At 35.0% G+C, this 19,791-nt stretch overlaps 3 protein-coding genes across 3 annotated transcripts in view; 2 read left to right on the forward strand and 1 right to left on the reverse strand.

The window, feature by feature from the left end:
* Positions 1-19,791, reverse strand: part of Ect3 (Ectoderm-expressed 3) — a 251,245-nt gene that overhangs the window by 46,877 nt on the left and 184,577 nt on the right. The window lies entirely within an intron of this gene.
* LOC122410564 (origin recognition complex subunit 6-like) overlaps positions 1-19,791 on the forward strand; it is a 158,075-nt gene that overhangs the window by 38,506 nt on the left and 99,778 nt on the right. The window lies entirely within an intron of this gene.
* LOC122410565 (uncharacterized) lies at positions 830-18,908 on the forward strand. The gene is made up of 9 exons (XM_043418782.1): positions 830-849; positions 2,540-2,632; positions 2,759-2,833; positions 3,310-3,375; positions 3,460-3,531; positions 3,944-4,018; positions 4,250-4,315; positions 5,047-5,264; positions 18,791-18,908. The coding sequence occupies exons 3-8, from the start codon at positions 2,818-2,820 to the stop codon at positions 5,103-5,105; spliced, it is 354 nt and encodes a 117-aa protein (XP_043274717.1). The 5' UTR covers positions 830-849; positions 2,540-2,632; positions 2,759-2,817; the 3' UTR covers positions 5,106-5,264; positions 18,791-18,908.

Genomic DNA, 19,791 nt, shown 5'->3' on the forward strand with positions numbered 1-19,791 from the left:
GTAACCCGCGAAAACGTGTGAACGCGGTCGAGAGTGTGTCGAGAGAGGAGACTGAGAGAGTTAGAGCCTAATAATTGAATCGTATAATTTTCTTGTTATTGCACTTTGGCCCATTTCACCCCACGTCGTTGCCCTCGCGCGGGAAAACGCGCTAGCGTGTCAACACTGTTCGTAAAAATATCTTTCTTGGTTAAATCGCGTGCTCGAGTGCGGATCCGTATTCCGGGTTTAGTCATCGAAATCTGTGAGTGGGTGTCAAGGACTAGCGCCGGAAAAAGGCCCATTGTCAGTGGCCGCCCGCTAGTCCTCCTACAGTAGCAATCAAGAGTTGCAACCCCACCATCGTATCTTTGGGAACCGCGGTCCGAGTCAAATCGGCGCCTCGTCTAATGGGGTTCGGGTTCGTTTCCGAGTTGGAGGTGCTGAATTTCCTGGTGGTTTAAGAGTGGGCCCACCGTGGATTCAGGGGCGCTTGGATTCATGAGGGAGGCCTCCCCTCTTTCCGGAGACGAACGCCGAATGGCCCTAGAGGAAGGCGACCAAGGAACGATCATTTGGAAGGACCTGTACTCGAGCGCGGGGTTTGAGAACCGTATCAGCCACATCGATCCTCGTTCGCTGGATCGGAGTGGGGATAACATTCCAACGCAATACGCAAAGAACTCCGAAATACCACGTGAGGCGTGAGAACGAGAGAAATAGAGAATAATCCAGTGCTGGGACGCGGGCGCGTGGCCCTTCGTGGGGGGGTAATGAGTGGTGGGGATAGCGCGAATTCGGGAGCTCTTGCCTACGAACGAGGCGAGGGATCACCAGTCTACGATCGATAACCGGTGCCGTGAGTCAAGTGTAAGTGCCCTTTTGGATTACCTTGCTGGTCTTGGCTGATTCGGAGGAACTCTCGGTGAGCTCGTTCCTCTTTTTCTCCATTGTCGTGTTCGACCCCGTGATTCTCCAATTATTTGTCGTTTCCTCTAGAATTACTATGGCGTTTGTTATATTTTCTTTGGCGAGCCACGCGATCATGATCTGTTGCGATAGTTTCGCGTTCATCTCCGCGTGGCAATAATTATGAGTTTGGAGAATCACGGGGGAGGACAATCACGATCCGAATCGGTCCCTCTTTATTCTTAATTATTTCAATACTATTCAAATATTTTGTGTGAGAATTTTGCGGGTATGGTACGATGAATATTGCGTCGTACTTTTCCCCGATTTTGTAATATCGTGTTTGCAAACCACCGGGTTCGCCTCAGTCTCTCTCTCAGCGCGCGCCCAAGGCCAGCGTCGTCCTCGCGTGTTTACCTTTTTTTTGGCGCTTCGCGCTCGCCGCGCGGGTTATCTCCAAGCCGATTTCGTTATCTTATGCTCCGGCGTATTATGTTCTATATTTTCCGTGGTCGAGAATCCCTGGCGAAACATTATTACCTCGTCGGGATTTATTCTTTTGCGTACGATTATTACGTTATTATATTTTCTGTTGTAAATGGAATCCGTCAAGTTGCCTACAAGCCATGACGTACCGCTGCTTACCTATCCGTTTCGGACTACCTCGCAGCGGTGATTCCATATTTTTCTTTATCGGGTTTAATTATTTCGTGTGCGATTATTACGTTATTATATTTTCTGTTGTAAATGGAATTCGTCAAGTTACCTACAAGCCACGACGTACCGCTGCTTACCTATCCGTTTCGGACTACCTCGCAGCGGTGATTCCATATTCTTCTTTATCGGGTTTGATTATTTCGTGTGCGATTATTACGTTATTATATTTTGCTTTGTAAATGGAATTCGTCAAGTTGCCTACAAGCCACGACGCACCGCTGCTTACCTATCCGTTTCGGACTACCTCGCAACGGTGATTCCATACTTTCGCTATCGCGATTTATTTCTCTCGCGTGCGATTATTGCGTCATTATGTCATATTAATTTTGTGTAAATGGAGGCGTCAAGTTGCCTACAAGCCACGACGCGCCGCTGCTTACCTATCCAGCTTGGACTACCTCGCAGCGGCGACTCCGGATTTTCTTTAGCGGGACTTCTTTCCTCGTGTACGGCTGATCCGACAGCCGATCTCGTTTCTTTATTATTTTGTTTATCAATTCGCTCGGAGCCAATTTCGTTATTATTTCCTGTATTATTGGTTGCGAGTCACGACCACCTCCGACTAATAAACCGCATTTTAAGTTGAAATAATTACGCGTTGAGTATCTCTTTTGACCTTTTATGTTACCCCGTGTTGTTACTCTCATCTTGGGCCAGCCCCTCTACCACTTCGTACCTCAGTTGGAGCTGAGTAGCCGGACCGTCCTCGGTCACCTGTGTCGGGTGGCTCGGAAGGTCGGATTGGGCGAGGTAGGGCGAAAAATAAGTCGGTATTCCGACGGTACCTCGGTACCTGGCGCCCAGCCCGACCTCGCCGGTACGCCGCCACCCTTTAGCGGGTCAGGTGAATCGAGAAGGGACAGGTTGGACCCTTTGCGGGGAAAAATCTCGTTACAAGGTTTAGCAGAAACGACTTTAGAACATAATTTTTCAGAAATTGCTCCAGATCCGGATTTCGACGAGGAGATATTCTCTGAGGAACCACCTCAATGGCTTGTCGACAACGCAGCAGCGCTTCCAGAAAACGGTAAATAACACCAATCCAATTAATGTCTTCTAAATATATTCATGTAATGCAGCACAACATGAACGGATATTAATTGTATATAAGAAGTAGAATTAGGATTAAAGTTCAACGACCATTTGATTGCAGATTATTCCGATCATGAAACTATTGAGGATACTTCGGGTGATGAGTCCGTTAACAACGAAATGTTGAATCAAAGAGGTAAGGAAAAAATATTCCGAGCGTAAGAAGGGTAACTTCAAACTTCGTGTTGAATTAAAGATTTCTTAAAAAAAAAAAAGATACTTTGAGAAACAACGAATAGTATGAATGATTTGAAAAGTAATTCTTTTGCAGGATTAATAGGGCTAACGAAATGTAGAATGAAGATAATAAGGAAAACCTCTTTAAATTATTTTGTCAAAAATCAACCGATTATTGTAAAATTGATAGCCAGTTTAATCGAGAGAAATTTCTACAATAATGGTTGGTTGTAATTGTTTATAACTTTTTTATGCTGATAAATTAAACGCGAATACGAAAGTCAAAAACATTTTTTCCCTATTGTCCGCTGTAAAAACCAATGGTTGTAATATATTCAAAGTAACAACTTTTGAAACAAGGTGGACTGTGAATGTCATATAAACAATTGCAAATGTCGTAATAAAAAAATGAATTTTGAAATTATTACTTCGCAGAAGACCTGCCGAGGCCCATAATGGTTGAGGACGAATCCAATCACTCTTCATCGCTTGATGCTAATGGTAACTTCATGAAACTATTTTTATAATTATTATCACTGAATTTGTAGCTCGAAACAATCATTTCTATATATTTTCACCCTGCAGTGAATGCAGAAGTGACACATTTCACTGGTCTTGAGGAAAGAAGAGAAGACGCCTCACAAACCAACAATATTGGTAAATATAATTGATATATATTAAACTAGTAGTTCCTAAACCTGAGGTTAAGAAAATCAATAAAATAATTGCAAACTACAATTGTTTATGACTATTTTATGCTAAATTGAACGCTAATAAAAAAGTTTTCGGAATGTCGACTGTTGTAGAAACTAATTGTGATAATTTTTTCAACATAACAGTTTTCTCTGTTAATAATTTCATAGAAAGTGCACATGCAAAAATAAAGAAATTGAATTTTGAAACGTATGCTTCGCAGAAGAAGTACCGATGCTGATTGCGATCAACGACGAAACCCTTCACTCCCCGTTGCTTAATGTTAATGGCAACTTTTTATGAAACTATTTTTTATAATTATTATCACTGGATTTATAACTCGAAATAATCATTTCTGTATATTTTCACCTTGCAGAAGTAAATGTAGAAGTGAGACATTTCACTGGTCTTGAGGAGAGAAGGGCAGACGCCTCACAAGCTAACGATATTGGTAAATCTAATTGATATATTTCAAACTAGTAGTTCCTCAATCTAAGGTTGAGAAAATTAATAAAATAATTGCAAGCTACAATTGTTTATAACTATTTTATGTCAAATTGAACGGTAATACAAAAGTAAAAAAGTTTTCAGAATGTCTTCGTTAGTAGAAACTAATTATGATTTATAGAAATAATTGCAAATGAAAAAAACAAACTCAAGTTTTTATATGTTTACTTTAAAGAAAACTTGCCGATGCCGAATGTGAATGAAGACGAATCTGATCACTCTTCGTCACTGGATGCTAATGGTAAATTTTTATGGAATTATTTTCATTACTATCGTCACTCTATTTGAGCGATTTATAGCTCAAAACCCTTCTAGTTTTGCATACTATCATCTTACAAAAGCACTTTTTAAAGCAAGAAAGAACGGAATCTTAACAGTCCAATGACAGTGGTATTCATTGTCGACCTATTGCAGACTGAAAGTAGTCCTTTGGTTCAAGTAAAGCTTTGTATTATAAATACGTTTATGAAATAACGTAAAAGTCTTGAATTTTTCGATAATTACATATTTCCATTATATGTCATCAGTTGGGCTGAATACGAGTTTGCTTTTCATATTAGGACATTATTAACCGTCAGTTTAAGGAAGGTGGCTACATTCGTCAAAATGATAAGAAATTGATCAAATTTGGCGATAATGTTCTTAACATCAAGTACGAAGACACAATTTTTTCAAAATTTTATTCTGCTTAGTTATCGAGTAATTATGCATTAAAGCAGATTTCTTATACCCGGAATGTATACCTATATATATGGAAACGCTATGCTTGTACACGTGACCTTTAATGATCAATTGCTCGATAACTGTACAGAAGAAAAATCTTAAAAAATTTGTATTGTCAAATTTGGCACTAAAGAATATGTTCACCAAATTTTATTAAATTCTTATCATTTTGAAATTTTTAATGTATTTAACATGGTTTAGCATGGCAACATTGTATCGTCGCTATTCACCCTTCTTAATATTAACAAGTCCAACTCAAAGGCGAAGTGAACCAGAAAACAACCGTGGAGTTAGCGCAGCTGCTGTAACGGAAAGGATGTCCAAATCTCAGAGGCAAAATAAACGACGAAAGGCCATGCGAAAAAAAGCGCGGTTGCGACGATGGGAAGCGGCAAATAGTGAAATCACGGAACTTCAACAACGACTGGCAGCAGCAGAAAACCGTCTACAAAATATAGAGGATAATGGTAACAGCATTATTGTTAATTTACTAATCATGATATATAAGAAATCCTTCTTCATTCTGCTTCACTTTTATTATTACAAAAGGGGATCATTAACTGTACCATAAGCTTTTTTTAAATTGTTCAAATGTGCCCAAGACCGCGAGAATTCTTATAAGTTACAGTTTTGAACTTGAAGATATTTCAAAACTGATTTTAGTAACAATGGTTACCGGACTAAATAATGGTTTTTATGATAATGATATTTCTCTAGGGAGAGGAGGAGAAGGACTAGCCACAGATGTAGAAAGAAAGATAATTTTTTGGAAGCAAGGTCAATTAAAAAGGGATCAATTTTAGTACAACGATGGAAATATATAATAATACGTGAAAATTACAAAAAATACAAACATGAGAGTGAATAAAAAACGGATTCAGGGTGGAAATTTTATGAATAACGAAAAAAAAACCGGGGGAAAAAAAATATTAAAAAAATGCAAATTCGAGAAAACATAGGAGAAATATTATAAACGCCGCACGATAGTGGAATGGTATAATTTACAATATCGTAGGTCACACTGACACGAACAAATTAAAAAGGATTAAAAATGAATTATTATTTATGAAAACTGGATAAGAAAATGAATGAAGAAATCAATGGATAATTTTATTAGGATAGAAATATAAAAACTTTAGTAAACACGTAATTTGTTAAGGCTAGTAATCTTCATCCGTGATAATCCCAGAAATATATAAAATAGAATGAAATGAAATAAAATCAGGGCAGTAAAAGGAAGAGAAATATAGTAGTGTGAAAAAATGGTAAGGAGAAGATTGCTATTGATGAAAATATGGATACATTATTGTGGGACAATGTCTGCCCGATCTGAAAGTTTAGAAGTGGAAAAGAGTAACGTTATTTCTGTTAATAACCAAGTGAAAAATTGTGCTTAATAATCGAAAGGAATTTGGGGAAAAAAGGAGGCACCATTGACAACACGTGCGCGCTAAATTTAGTCATGAACAAGCGATAACAAAAAATAAAGCAAAACTTGTAGCGCCATTCGTAGATTCAAGAAACGTAAGACTTTTGGCAATAATGGGAAAAAGAATATTTGATTAATTGTTTGAGAGTTTTCGGATTATGCGGTGGTCAGTTTAGAGGCGATGATAAAAATATTCTGTAGTAACTAGAAATTACAAAGAATACCAAAGAGAAATAGATTAAAAAATAAATTCATGGTTAAAGTAGCATAGAGAATGAACAAAACTGGAACACAACATGTAAATTCAAGAATACATATGTGAAAGGTGTCGTATCTTATAATTTTATTTCAATTTTATTTCTGCTGATTCTTGTAATATCAGAGAAAGTATAGTCTCGGCGAGAGCCTTAGGCCAGCAGACGACAGGGCTGTCAATACTTGTCCTGAGATTCTACCGAGTCTCTTGATATTTCGTCAATGTAGGTTTCTTAGCAATGTTTTTACTAATGCACTCTGTTCTTTTCCTAATAATTCTACGCCAATTAGACGACTCAGTATGAAACATTGTTAATGATTTACAATGATTTGTTATTATGATTTACATAATTTTATATTATTTTCGTGATTATAAACCTTGTAGTATTCCATATAGATTTTTGGAGTAACTCGTTTTTATAATGAAGTTGACGTTTCAATTGAAATATATATGTAATATTTAAAAAAATTTCAGAACACCCATTAGATCTTGGTCCTTGTGGTATATACAGTCATTGCAGTTATATCTCTGTTATTTCATTGTGAAAGTGTACTTGTTTCGATTCTCCACCGCGAACCTCTCATCAATAAGCAGTTGTTCTTCACGACATGAAATTTTAAAAATTTTCTCACTTTCAAGAATTTACATTAAAATGAAGGTTTGGATCTTGATCCGAAAGTTAATTTCAAATAATTATTACTGTGGAATGTCATTCATAAAGGTCCGATAAATAATCTAATTTCATTTCGCTAACGATTTGGGAGTTTCAACGGTCGTTCGTTCGTAATGTCCTTTGCCGTGAGGCATCAGATCTGTAGGGCCGCTTCTCTTCGGAGTTAACGTGGCCCTCAGTGAAGCCGGCATTGTTTCAAGTATTAGTAACCCATCGGACGGAGTAAATGTGACCCGTGGTGTTTCTTATGCTTGTTTCAAGTGCTGGAAGGAGATGCGGCGGTCGTACTGTTTTGAGTCCCTATTTACAATCGGCATCGAGTCCCGGGAACCGCGCGTAAGGTTGAATAGCTTATTATAACAATAAAATAATTTTGACGGTCAATAATCTAGTTTGTATGTATGGTCGTTTCCATATTCACTCTAGGATTTTTATCTTAAAGGTTGCTCGAAAATCGTCGTTCGTTCGTCATATCCCTTGCCGTGAGGCATCAGATCTGTAGGGCCACTTCTCTTCAGAGTTAATGTGGCCCTCGGTGAAGCTGGCATTGTTTCGAGTATTGGTAACTCATCGGGCCGCTTCTCTCCTGAGTTAATGTGGCCCGTGGTGTTGCTTATACTTGTTTCAAGCGCTGGAGGGAAATATGGCGTTCGTATATTTTCGCGTTCATGTTTACAATTGGATCAGAGTCACGAGTACAGAGCGTAAAGATGAATTCCTCAATTATAACAATAAGGTAGTTATGACGATCAACTATCGTAGTGTTTATATATTCCTATTAAAATTCACATTAACATTAGACAGTAACAGAGTCAAGCGTACAGGGCGCAAAGATAGAGTGACATGACTATGCCAATGAATTGTAATAAAGTATTAAATGTACACTACCTCCCAAAATACAATGGAAAAACCAGTCTGAATTTCTAGATCCACTAATGTTAGATCGCCCAGTTGAAAAAATTGTTATTGAAATTTTCTCCTAACTCTCCTAAGCCCTCCGTTTCAAAAATATTTGAAACGCCCAAAATTAAGCTGGGATGTGTCTTCTCAAAAGAGCTGTTTGCAAAATTTCAATATCGCTTTTTTAACTGTACGATAAAACTTTTAGTGCCTTGAGAAATTTCGATTAGTCTCCCCATACTTGTGGTCGGTACTGTATGGTATACGATCAAAAAACACAAATGCACGATGATTTATAAGAAGAAGTTGTTCGATCTGTTCTCTCGAAACTTGCTTTAAATGAGCAATTCATTACTAAAGGATATAAAAAAAAACCATTTCAAACGCAATGAATAAAAAAATGAATCTGTTAAATCATGGTAATGCGTGAAAAACGTTTGGTTCAAAGGAACAAAACGTGGTCAAATAAATGCAAAAGTGACGAGTACATCGGATGACGAGTGAAAAAAATTCAAAACATAATAGTATGTAAAAAAAATTACGAAACCAATTGTAAATAATTTCAACAAAACAATTAAGAAAAGCTTTTACAAATCATGAAAAAATATTATATTAAAAAAAAATACAAATCTGTAATTATATTGTAAAGGGAAAAAAAAATTTAAATAGGACGTGAGAAATTTAATCTTACGGGAAGCACCCGGAACTTTAGAAAGTTCAAGTGAATCAAAAAAACTTTCTAAAGTTCCGGGTGCTTCCCGTAAGATTAAATTTCTCACGTCCTATTTAAATTTTTTTTTCCCTTTACAATATAATTACAGATTTGTATTTTTTTTTAATATAATATTTTTTCATGATTTGTAAAAGCTTTTCTTAATTGTTTTGTTGAAATTATTTACAATTGGTTTCGTAATTTTTTTTACATACTATTATGTTTTGAATTTTTTTCACTCGTCATCCGATGTACTCGTCACTTTTGCATTTATTTGACCACGTTTTGTTCCTTTGAACCAAACGTTTTTCACGCATTACCATGATTTAACAGATTCATTTTTTTATTCATTGCGTTTGAAATGGTTTTTTTTTATATCCTTTAGTAATGAATTGCTCATTTAAAGCAAGTTTCGAGAGAACAGATCGAACAACTTCTTCTTATAAATCATCGTGCATTTGTGTTTTGAACTACATGAGTGTCTCATAGGGTTTCACTGAGACTACTGTCCAGGTGACATCAAACATAAATGTACTTGTCTCCAATTTTTTAACAGCACTCGTGCTGTTACTTATGGTTTGATTTGACTACTTTTTGTGCACTGTGAACTTGAAAAAATTTTACAGGATATTGGAAAATCAAATTCTTCATATTAGGGCACAATATAGATGACATTCTGTTATTATTAATTCATTTTTTGTTCGTACCAAGAAATGCACACTACATGTATGAGTAACATATATGTAGGGTTTATTCACTGAGACTACCGTTCAGATGTAATGACCATATTATCACCCATCAGAGTGTACTTGCGAAAAGACATTTATTGAAAAATTTTTTAATTAAAATTATTCCCTGTCTCATTGAAAGAGATATCAAAAAAAAAGGAAACAAAAATTGTTTAATCAAATTACGGCTAAATTATTTAAAAACTCAAAAAATTAAAACGAATAATAAATTTCAATGTCGTTAAATAACGACAGGATTTCAATGACTAAGGCACTCGAATCTTTTTTCAAGATAACGCGATATTGATCGATTGGAATAATTAAATCCAACATAGGGGGTCACCCCGCATGGCGGCCGAATTTTGTAGGGTTTTTTCGCAATTTTCTTGCGGCAAAGAAAAAAAACATAGACTTTTGAAATTTAAAGGGTTTATTCAATGGTATTTCAACTCGATGGTAGAATTTTTTAACTCTGATATCTCTGGTAGATTCGGTGTAAAGCTACTCCACAGGAACCCATATGTTTCTTCATAGTCTCCACGATTCTAGGGGATCGGTTTATTTGAGATCAAAAAACCAAGGAGCGTTTGGATTAGTAAAGCAGTGGTTATCACCTGAATTAAAATTATACAGAAATATTAAACATTGAAGGATTTTTCCCTTTAGAAAAACCTTATTTCAATTTTTCAAAATGTTGCATAGCTCAATAATCCTTCAATTTCGATATTTCTGTATGATTTTAGTTCAGGCAATAGCCCACTGCTTTACAAATCAAAACGCTCCTCGGTTTTTTGACCGCAGATAAACGGAACCCCCGGGAATCGTGGACACCATGGAGAAGCATATGGGATCCTGTGGATTAATTTTACACGGAATTAACTCGAGACATCAGAGTTAAAAAATTCTATCATAAAGTTGAAATACCAATGAATAAACTCTTTAAATTTTAAGTCTGTGTTTTTTTCTCGTCGCAAAAAATCGAGGAAACCCCAAAAAATGCGGCTGCCATAGGGGGTGACCCCCTCAAGCCGAATCAGTTTTTTTGAAAATAAAAATCGTTTTATTATGCATGCAAGTTGTTTTAGGTATTTTAATACCCACTAGGGTGGTAGTTATTTGGGATCAAATTTATTTTACCCTTTTCGCCCCCTAAATTGGTTCGAAATACATAAAAAGTAATGCTGTAATTTTGTCAGATTTGTAGAACAATGCTCAACCCTCGACCATGGGGGTTGAAGTTTTCTGTTCATAATACATGGAATTTTTCTGCGTTTGTGGTCACGATTATACTGTGGGCCTCAATACATTTGGAAAATCTTGAAATTTCCATAAATTGTTTTACAAGCATGTTGCTACACGAAAAAAATTTTCAAAACTCCTACCCTTAAAATGTTGTATAGCATCACTATAAGAACCCATTAATGCGCAAAACGACAATTTTGGACACACAATTTCAAGTACGCAGTTTTAATTAAAGAACAAAATCTGATATAGGGGGTTTTTGAGAGTGCTCTTTCAGAATCTTGCATTTATTTTGTAAAATTAAATCAAAATCTTCATTATTTATTTGTTTTTAATTGAAAAGTCAAGATTTTCTAACATTTTTTTTTTCAAAGCGATTTCCCTTACTGTTGCTGCTCTCAAATAACCATATTATCGCCAGCAAAGATGTTCTTAAGGTCTGACGAGTCCAGAACACTGGTTATAAACACTTTTTTCTTACTCAGTTTTTGCATAATGGCGGCTTTTGCAAAACAGCATGATGAAAATCTGTATGATTTTTTTTCTCGAAAGTCTTGACATAACAAAGAAATGTTCCAGAACAAAAAGTATTGAGAATCTTCTAAAGAATACGTGTGATTTTTTTCAAAAATTTTCTAGCTATTTTACCACCCTAATACACACATATACACACACGCGGACATATTTTATTTCGAACTTAAATTTTACTTTGTTGGAATTGAAGTGAAAACTCTCCGTGATTATCAATTTAGTCCTTTTGATGAAAAAATTTCCACCAATGCAAAAAAATACTGATTGCCTCAGTTTCGATTTGCCAATAGAAATTTTGTAAAAGTTCAAAAAAATCCAACAAAAATAAAAAAACAATTGAAAAAAATTCTGTAAAGAAAAATAAAAAATTTTCAAAAAAATTCATAAATATTGAACAAATTGAAAAATGTACTATCCAAGTTACATGCAGTCTAAAAATGTATGATATCAATTGGAGGACAAGTTTTTATTGATAATTTGGAATATTTATCGAACAAATCGGAAACTTTCATTGAAAAATTGACGTTTTACGCATAGGAGCCACTAATCATTCATGATAATTATTTTCAAGAAAAAAGTTCTTGAAAAAAAAGTCATAACGGAAGTTACGTGCAGTACTAAAATGTATTATATCAATTCGAGGCCAAGTATTTATCATTTATTCGAAATATTATCTCCGGCGACAAATGAGCGTTGAGAATCCTCGTCGGGCTCAGAACGTTTTATCAAAATTACTAAAAAATTAATGGAAATAAAAAATCGCAGAATCTTTCTTTCGAATAATAAGAACGATGTCAAACCATTTCTTTTTAACCAGACCATATAAAAATCGTTAAAAATTCACATGAAAGTCATTCGTTACTTCAACAAGGTACAGACTTTAAAGAATCGATTCCCCTCCGACTTTCAGGATCCTCTGGTATTATTCACAACATTCAACTTCGATTGGATCGGTACAAATTATGTTCAAATACGTCTTAAACGTACTTGTCCGGCCCATCACTTTTTATTCAAATTGCTCATTCGAAAAAAAATCAGGGCTGTTCTATAATCCCAAATATAATAAAATGGATAGAAATAAAAATAATATCTCCAAGTAATTTGAACTTGATTGTTCTCAGGTTCGTATAGCAATATCCACTTCTCATTTCCTTCAGGGAACACATACCATTCGGTAAGAACCAATGGAAATGAGAAATAATCAGGCACATTACAAGAAATTTTCGAACCTATTCAGCCGTGCAATGTTTTTTTTCGATAGTCACGTACACATTTTGATAAATATCACTAGTCGAGTACGACACGTGGATTCCTGGAATTTGGAGAAAAATGATTTGGTTGTGAATTATGACTCCATACAATATAAATAGATTAATCAACTTCATCTTCCATTTTCGTTTCATTTTGACAAGAGCGATTTCAAGGAAAATTATTTTCTCGGGAATTACTGTTCCTTAATATTAACACATGCATTAACTTCGTTTTTGATTTTTTTTCGAATGAGCAATTTGAATAAAAAGTGATGGGCCGGACAAGTACGTTTAAGACGTATTTGAACATAATTTGTACCGATCCAATCGAAGTTGAATGTTGTGAATAATACCAGAGGATCCTGAAAGTCGGAGGGGAATCGATTCTTTAAAGTCTGTACCTTGTTGAAGTAACGAATGACTTTCATGTGAATTTTTAACGATTTTTATATGGTCTGGTTAAAAAGAAATGGTTTGACATCGTTCTTATTATTCGAAAGAAAGATTCTGCGATTTTTTATTTCCATTAATTTTTTAGTAATTTTGATAAAACGTTCTGAGCCCGACGAGGATTCTCAACGCTCATTTGTCGCCGGAGATAATATTTCGAATAAATGATAAATACTTGGCCTCGAATTGATATAATACATTTTAGTACTGCACGTAACTTCCGTTATGACTTTTTTTTCAAGAACTTTTTTCTTGAAAATAATTATCATGAATGATTAGTGGCTCCTATGCGTAAAACGTCAATTTTTCAATGAAAGTTTCCGATTTGTTCGATAAATATTCCAAATTATCAATAAAAACTTGTCCTCCAATTGATATCATACATTTTTAGACTGCATGTAACTTGGATAGTACATTTTTCAATTTGTTCAATATTTATGAATTTTTTTGAAAATTTTTTATTTTTCTTTACAGAATTTTTTTCAATTGTTTTTTTATTTTTGTTGGATTTTTTTGAACTTAACAATTTTTCGTTTATTATTTCTATAGAATTTTTTTCCTGGTTCTGAATCTTTTTTCTATATCATCAAACAAGGGACCATCAATGGACTTGTCCCAACCTTTTTTTCCCTAGGGGAAGTTTATGGTTTGATATCACGCCTTTTTTCTCAAAAGTTCCTCATTTATCTTATGGTGGCTATAGGATTTTAGTTTAAATTTCTACGAATTATTTGCTTAGTACATTTTTATAGATTCCATTCTCATACGAACATTTTTTATGGGATAATCTTTTTTATGAAATTATCAGCAAATAAGGGACCATCAATGTACTTTTCCCAACCTTTTTTTCCCTGGGTATGATGTTCGGCTTATAAAGTTGGTTTTCACCATAAAAGACCAATTTTTCGTAAAAATTGTCGTGAAAATATTTTGTCACAAGTCCGTCCTTGAACTTCGACGATTTTTTCCTTATACTCTAATATGTTATGCCTATTAGGAACCTAACAATATGCAGGAATCCGGGATGAGCCCCGAGAAACGAATTTCGGTTTATAATGTTGGTTTCCACGTAAAAGACCAATTTTTCTTCAAAATTGTACTGAAAATATTTCGGCACTGTTTTGTTCTTGGACTTTGGTGATTTTTCTCCTTGTCTTCTAATATGTTTTGTCTATTAGGAACATAAGAGCATGAAGAAATGCGTGTTGTGGGCCGTAATATGATTTTCGGCTTATAACGTTGGTTTCCACGAAATAAGATCTATTTTTCGTTAAAATTGTACTGGAAATATTTCGTCACAGGTCTGTCCTTGGACTTTGGTGATTCTTTCCCTTGTACTCTAATATGTTTCGTCTATTTGGAACCCAAGAGCATGGAGGAAAGCGTGTTGCGGGTCGAGATATGATTTTCGGTTAATAACGTTGGTTTCCACGAAAAACAACAAATTTCTCGTCAACATTGTACAGAAAATATTCCGTCACAGGTCTGTCCATGGATTTGGGCGATTTTTTCTCTTCTATTCTATCTAATATGCTATGCTTATTGGGAACCCAAGAGAACGGTAGAAAGCGGGTTGAGGGCCGAGATATGATTTTCGGCTTATAACGTTGGTTTCCCCGAAAAAAGACCGATTTTTCGTCAAAATTATACTGGAAATATTTCGGCACTGGTTTGTTCTTGCACGTCGGTAATATTCCCCCTTATTTTCTAATATGTTTTGTGTATTAGGAACCCAAGAGTGTGAAGAAATGCGTTTCATGGGCTGTAATATGATTTTCGGCTTATAACGTTGGTTTCCGTGAAAAAATATCTATTTTTCGTCAAAATTGTACTGGAAATATTTCGTCACCGGTCTGTCCGTGACCTTTGGCGATTTTTCTAAGTCTTCATACCAAGAAAGAACTGACGTAAAGATTTCCTTAATAGAACAGATTTTATTTATCCCTTTTCTTCAAAATTCAAATGAAAGATAGATCAAATTCAAGACACGAAAAATCCAACAGATTTGCCCACTTTAAATGTCGCTTTTGCATTCTGAATCTAGAGATTTCGTCTCATGCAAAACGTGCCCCCAATGAAATATATTTCCAAAGTTTGCAAGCGGCCGCTGAGGTTCAATTATCCACAGTTTGATAGTTGCTGAAAAAAAGTACCCGTAAACTTCTAACATTTATTATGCCAGAACTCAAAGCAGCAAAAAAAACTAAGCGAACTTTATTTAACAGAGCAACAGAATTCAAAGACGTTTAACGTACCTGCATTGGTTTTGAAGGAAAACCATTTCAGGAGAATTTAGAAATTAATTTAGAAATTCGAAAACTCAGGAAGGAATAGAAAAAGGAACATTGAAGTATTTAGAAAAGCTGAAGACTTTTGTAATGAATTTTCTAGATTACATGATATGGTTGGAGTAAATGATTTGAATGATTGGCACACATGCTGCAACACAGAAATATCAAAGTTTAGAAGTATTCGCTGTATATCAGTCATACAAACTTCAATACTATTTGAAAAGAAACACTTAAAAACTTGCTGAACCAAGTTCCATTACATATTACCATAATCAAAGATAAGGGGTGATCCGTAGCATATATATTTATCCACAGAAATTTCAGAGTTCGCAGGTATCTGCTGCGGTTCAATGTATCTACGCAATGAGCTTCGAAGACAGCAATTTCAAATCTATCCATAAATGAGCAACTGAAGACTTTTATAATCAATTTTTTACTTCATATATATGTTACGGTTAGAGTCAAAATGTAAAATGAATGGCACAGTATATAAATTGTATAGTTTGCAGATTTTCGCTGTATTTCAATGATCCGAATCTACAGCATTATAATGAAAAGTTGTCAAAAGTCATGATGTTGCATTAAAATGACATAGCGCACATTGCATTCAGAAATTCTGTAAGTTTCTGGGGATGTTGGTAGGCATTATATTTGATCACATCCAAAACTGAGCAACTGTAGACTTATCGGCATGAATTTTTTTTATAATAATTCCATATCTGTAGTTTGCAAAGTGGAAATACTCAACATACATGTCATTCCATAAGTTTTGTTATCAAAATTTGTGTTTGCACACCGCATTCCGAAGATACGACTTTTCATATCATCAGCAAAAAAAGCATCCAAAGGCTTTCTGGAACAAGTTTCCAAATTTATCACTCGACAGACCTAATGGGAAAAGAATAACTATCCAGTATACCAAGACCAGAAATTTTTTTGAAAATCTGATTTACAAAATGTGCAATTCAAGATTATGGTTAAAAACCTCTCGAATCATGTTACCACAATGTTATCATCATGAAGAAGGAGTAGAAAATCATAGGTCACATATTAGGGAACGAATTAATAATATGTATCGATCCGCTGCAAACTGATGGGGTGAAAACAAGGGGATCGGAGAGGGCAGAGCCAAACTGAATATCAAGCAAAATATGGGGATGTTTAAAAATAATGATGACACAAGAAATAAATTAGAAAACATTTATTCAAGTAAAGTTTCTAATATCATTCTAACAGTTCCGTGTGTTTTTGTTCTATTTATTCGTATGTATAACCTATTTACACATGATATATAACCACGCCAGTGACGATATATTCGCACTGGACAATATTTCTCGTAATCTGGTTTAATTGAAGGATTATTTCAGTCAACACTTATTTCCAATCGAACGAAATAATGAAATCTTGAAAAGTTTCGTTGACATATGCATCGCGCATTTTTTATATTCTTTTTCACACACACATCACAGACTACATTTACGCGGCCGCTTTGATACCGGTTTAATATATCACAAATTTTAACAAAATAAATAGTAATATGCACTTCTTTAGATGACGAAAATTATTTTTTTATTTATCCCGCACGCACTTCGTAATGTCGAAACTCTGTTCATGCGATCAAAAACTGACACATGGTTTGTACATATATATATGTATATCGATCGAATTTATGACTGCTGTTACCAGCTGTGCTGCGCCGTGTGCTACGTTATGAAGTTGACGTCAGATTTCCAATCGTCAACAACTAATTTCAACAACCATTCACAACGTCTAAAAATGGATGTCGTCAGATCCAACCAATCAGAAACTTGATAGCATCAAAGTGCCTTTGATGGTGTTATAATATAATATACAGACACATCCATTTTTGAATGTGTTGGTAACTTTTGCATAATCTTGAGCCCGTGCAAAGTTTTTTCTCAGCAATTACGCCACCAATAATGCTGATTTTGGGCTCATTCGATAGAGAATTTCTCAATTAGCTGAAAGTTCAATTTTCAAAGTCGTACATAACTCATAGGCTTCGCAATTAAAGAAAATCACATGCCAATTTTACCCCCACCACCGCGAATCGTTTTATTCAGAGAAAGTATAGTCTCGGCGAGAGCCTCGGGCCAGCAGACGACAGGGCTGTCAATGTACTTGTCCCGAGACTCTACCGAGTCTCTTGATAATCAAGCACTTTCGAATAGTCTGTTATACGTTTACAGACAATGCGATTGTACTGCCTTTCTATATTTTTGTAGTCCCTGGCTCTTTTTCGTCATTCCTGTTTTGGGTTATTTTATTACAAGACGATGCCGCGTCTTTAGATATTCTGCAATAACAAACATCGACAAGTCTGATGATACAATCAGAGAGAGAGCTGATGAGAAAGAGCGAAGGCATGGATTTTTATTTCTAATGTTTCAGAATCCGGACTACATCTCAAGATATATATAGAAAAAATCTAACCTTTCTAAATATTTTTACCATCAATCCGAACGTTGTTGACAATTTTCGGTTTTTTTTCCGTTACACAACACTCTTGGATTCCTCCGTCTTTATCTCTTTCTTCTTCACTTTTTTCTCACCACTTTCACTAAAACATTGTACTGCTTTTATTTATTTTCTACAGAACCGGAAAAAATTGGAACAGTTTCGGTGAATTGTAACATTCGCGATCTTTATAACCTCATTTAGTTAGCATTGAAATAACACACCATACGTCATATCATAACGGAAATATATAGGTATATACTTGTACTACCGACCGGGATATCGGTGAACTGTCAAATCGCGATCTTTATAACCTCATCATCTATCAGCATAAACAACACACCATACGTCATACGACACGAAAATATATAGATATATATTGGTATTATGGCACCAGAAAAAAAATATATCGGTATATAAAATGTATTATGGCACCAGATTTGTCACTAGATATAAAACAAATAAACATCAAAAATGTGTGCGAAAATCCGACCCATTTTTTGATGCAATTAAAAAATAAATAATTAATATCTCTTCAACGCGTCAACCTACAGAGTTCGATGAGGTCGCAATCGAAAGAAAAAAAATAATAAAAAATATGTCAACGTATAATATTCTCCGAAATGATATAGTTAGTTAATTATTGAAGAAACAAATTTTGAAAATTTTCGAAAACAATTGGAAACGCTATCGCTCCGGTACAGAGTCTCTGGCAGCAACTCGTCATATCTTATAAATGTACTTGTCTCAGAGTCGCTGCCGCGACTCTAGATTTGGGGCTATTCTGGCACTTGAACGGACGGGCCCTCTGTTCATTTGCTCAGTCAGTTCATAAGTTTGATCGAACCTTTATTTTTTTTTAGATAATATTTTATCTGAATTATAAAATTTGTGAATAGTTAATATTTCTGGAAAATTAAGAAAGCATTACGCTGGAACGATGTAAAAAAAACTTTGTAATTAATATTGAAACGTCAACCTCATTATAATCTATTTCGTAGTGAACGTTGTCATAAGGAATTTAGTATACTCCTTGTTACGTTTTTTTTATAGGTTTATGTAAGGTGTGTTATTTAACAAGGGCAACACATCTTTACTGGCCTTGTGGGCACTGCTGCATTTGCCACGAATGCGCTGACAGGTTGTGGAACACACTTTCTGAGCGACGCTGTCCAATTTGCAGGACTGAGGGGACCGAGGCACCGCGTCGCATATATCAACCCGCAGAATGTTAAAAGACCACAATAAATAACCCCTAGGGAAAAAAAGGTTGGGACAAGTACATTGATGGTCTCTTGTTTCTGGATGACATAGAAAAAAGACTCAGAACCAGGAAAAAAATTCTATAGAAATAATAAACGAAAAATTGAAAAGTTCAAAAAAATTCAACAAAAATAAAAAATAATCGAAAAAAATTCTGTAAAGAAAAATAAAAAATTTTCAAAAAAATTCATAAATATTGGACAAATTGAAAAATGTACTATCCAAGTTACATGCAGTATAAAAATGTATGATATCAATTGGAGGCCAAGTTTTTATTGATAATTTGGAATATTTATCGAACAAATCGGAAACTTTAATTGAAATTCATGATAATTATTTTCAAGAAAAAAGTTAATGAAAAAAAGTCATAACGGAAGTTACGTGCAGTTCTAAAATGTATTATATCAATTCGAGGTCAAGTATTTATCAGTTATTCGAAATATAATCTCCGGCGACCAATGAGCGTTGAGAATCCTTGTCGGACTCACAACGTTTTATCAAAATTACTAAAAAAATAATGAAAATAAAATCATTAAAAATTCACATGAAAGTCATTCGTTACTTCAACAAGGTACACACTTTAAAGAATCGATTCCCCTCCGACTTTCACGATCTCCTGGTATTATTCACAACATTCAACTTCGATTGGATCGGTACAAATTATGTTCAAATACGTCTTAAACGTACTTGTCCGGCCCATCACTTTTTATTCAAATTGCTCATTCGAAAACAAATTAGGGCTGTTCTATAATGACAAATATAATAAAATGGATAGAAATAAAAATAATATC

Source organism: Venturia canescens, chromosome 5 (assembly GCF_019457755.1).
Source record: "Venturia canescens isolate UGA chromosome 5, ASM1945775v1, whole genome shotgun sequence".
Classification (NCBI taxonomy): domain Eukaryota; kingdom Metazoa; phylum Arthropoda; class Insecta; order Hymenoptera; family Ichneumonidae; genus Venturia; species Venturia canescens.

Bases quoted from the DNA above. Each gene is read 5' to 3' on its own strand.
- LOC122410565 (XM_043418782.1), top strand. The intron at 3,376-3,459 runs GTAACTTCATGA...TTCACCCTGCAG, and splicing joins TTCATCGCTTGATGCTAATG to TGAATGCAGAAGTGACACAT. The intron at 4,019-4,249 runs GTAAATCTAATT...TTTACTTTAAAG, and splicing joins CTCACAAGCTAACGATATTG to AAAACTTGCCGATGCCGAAT.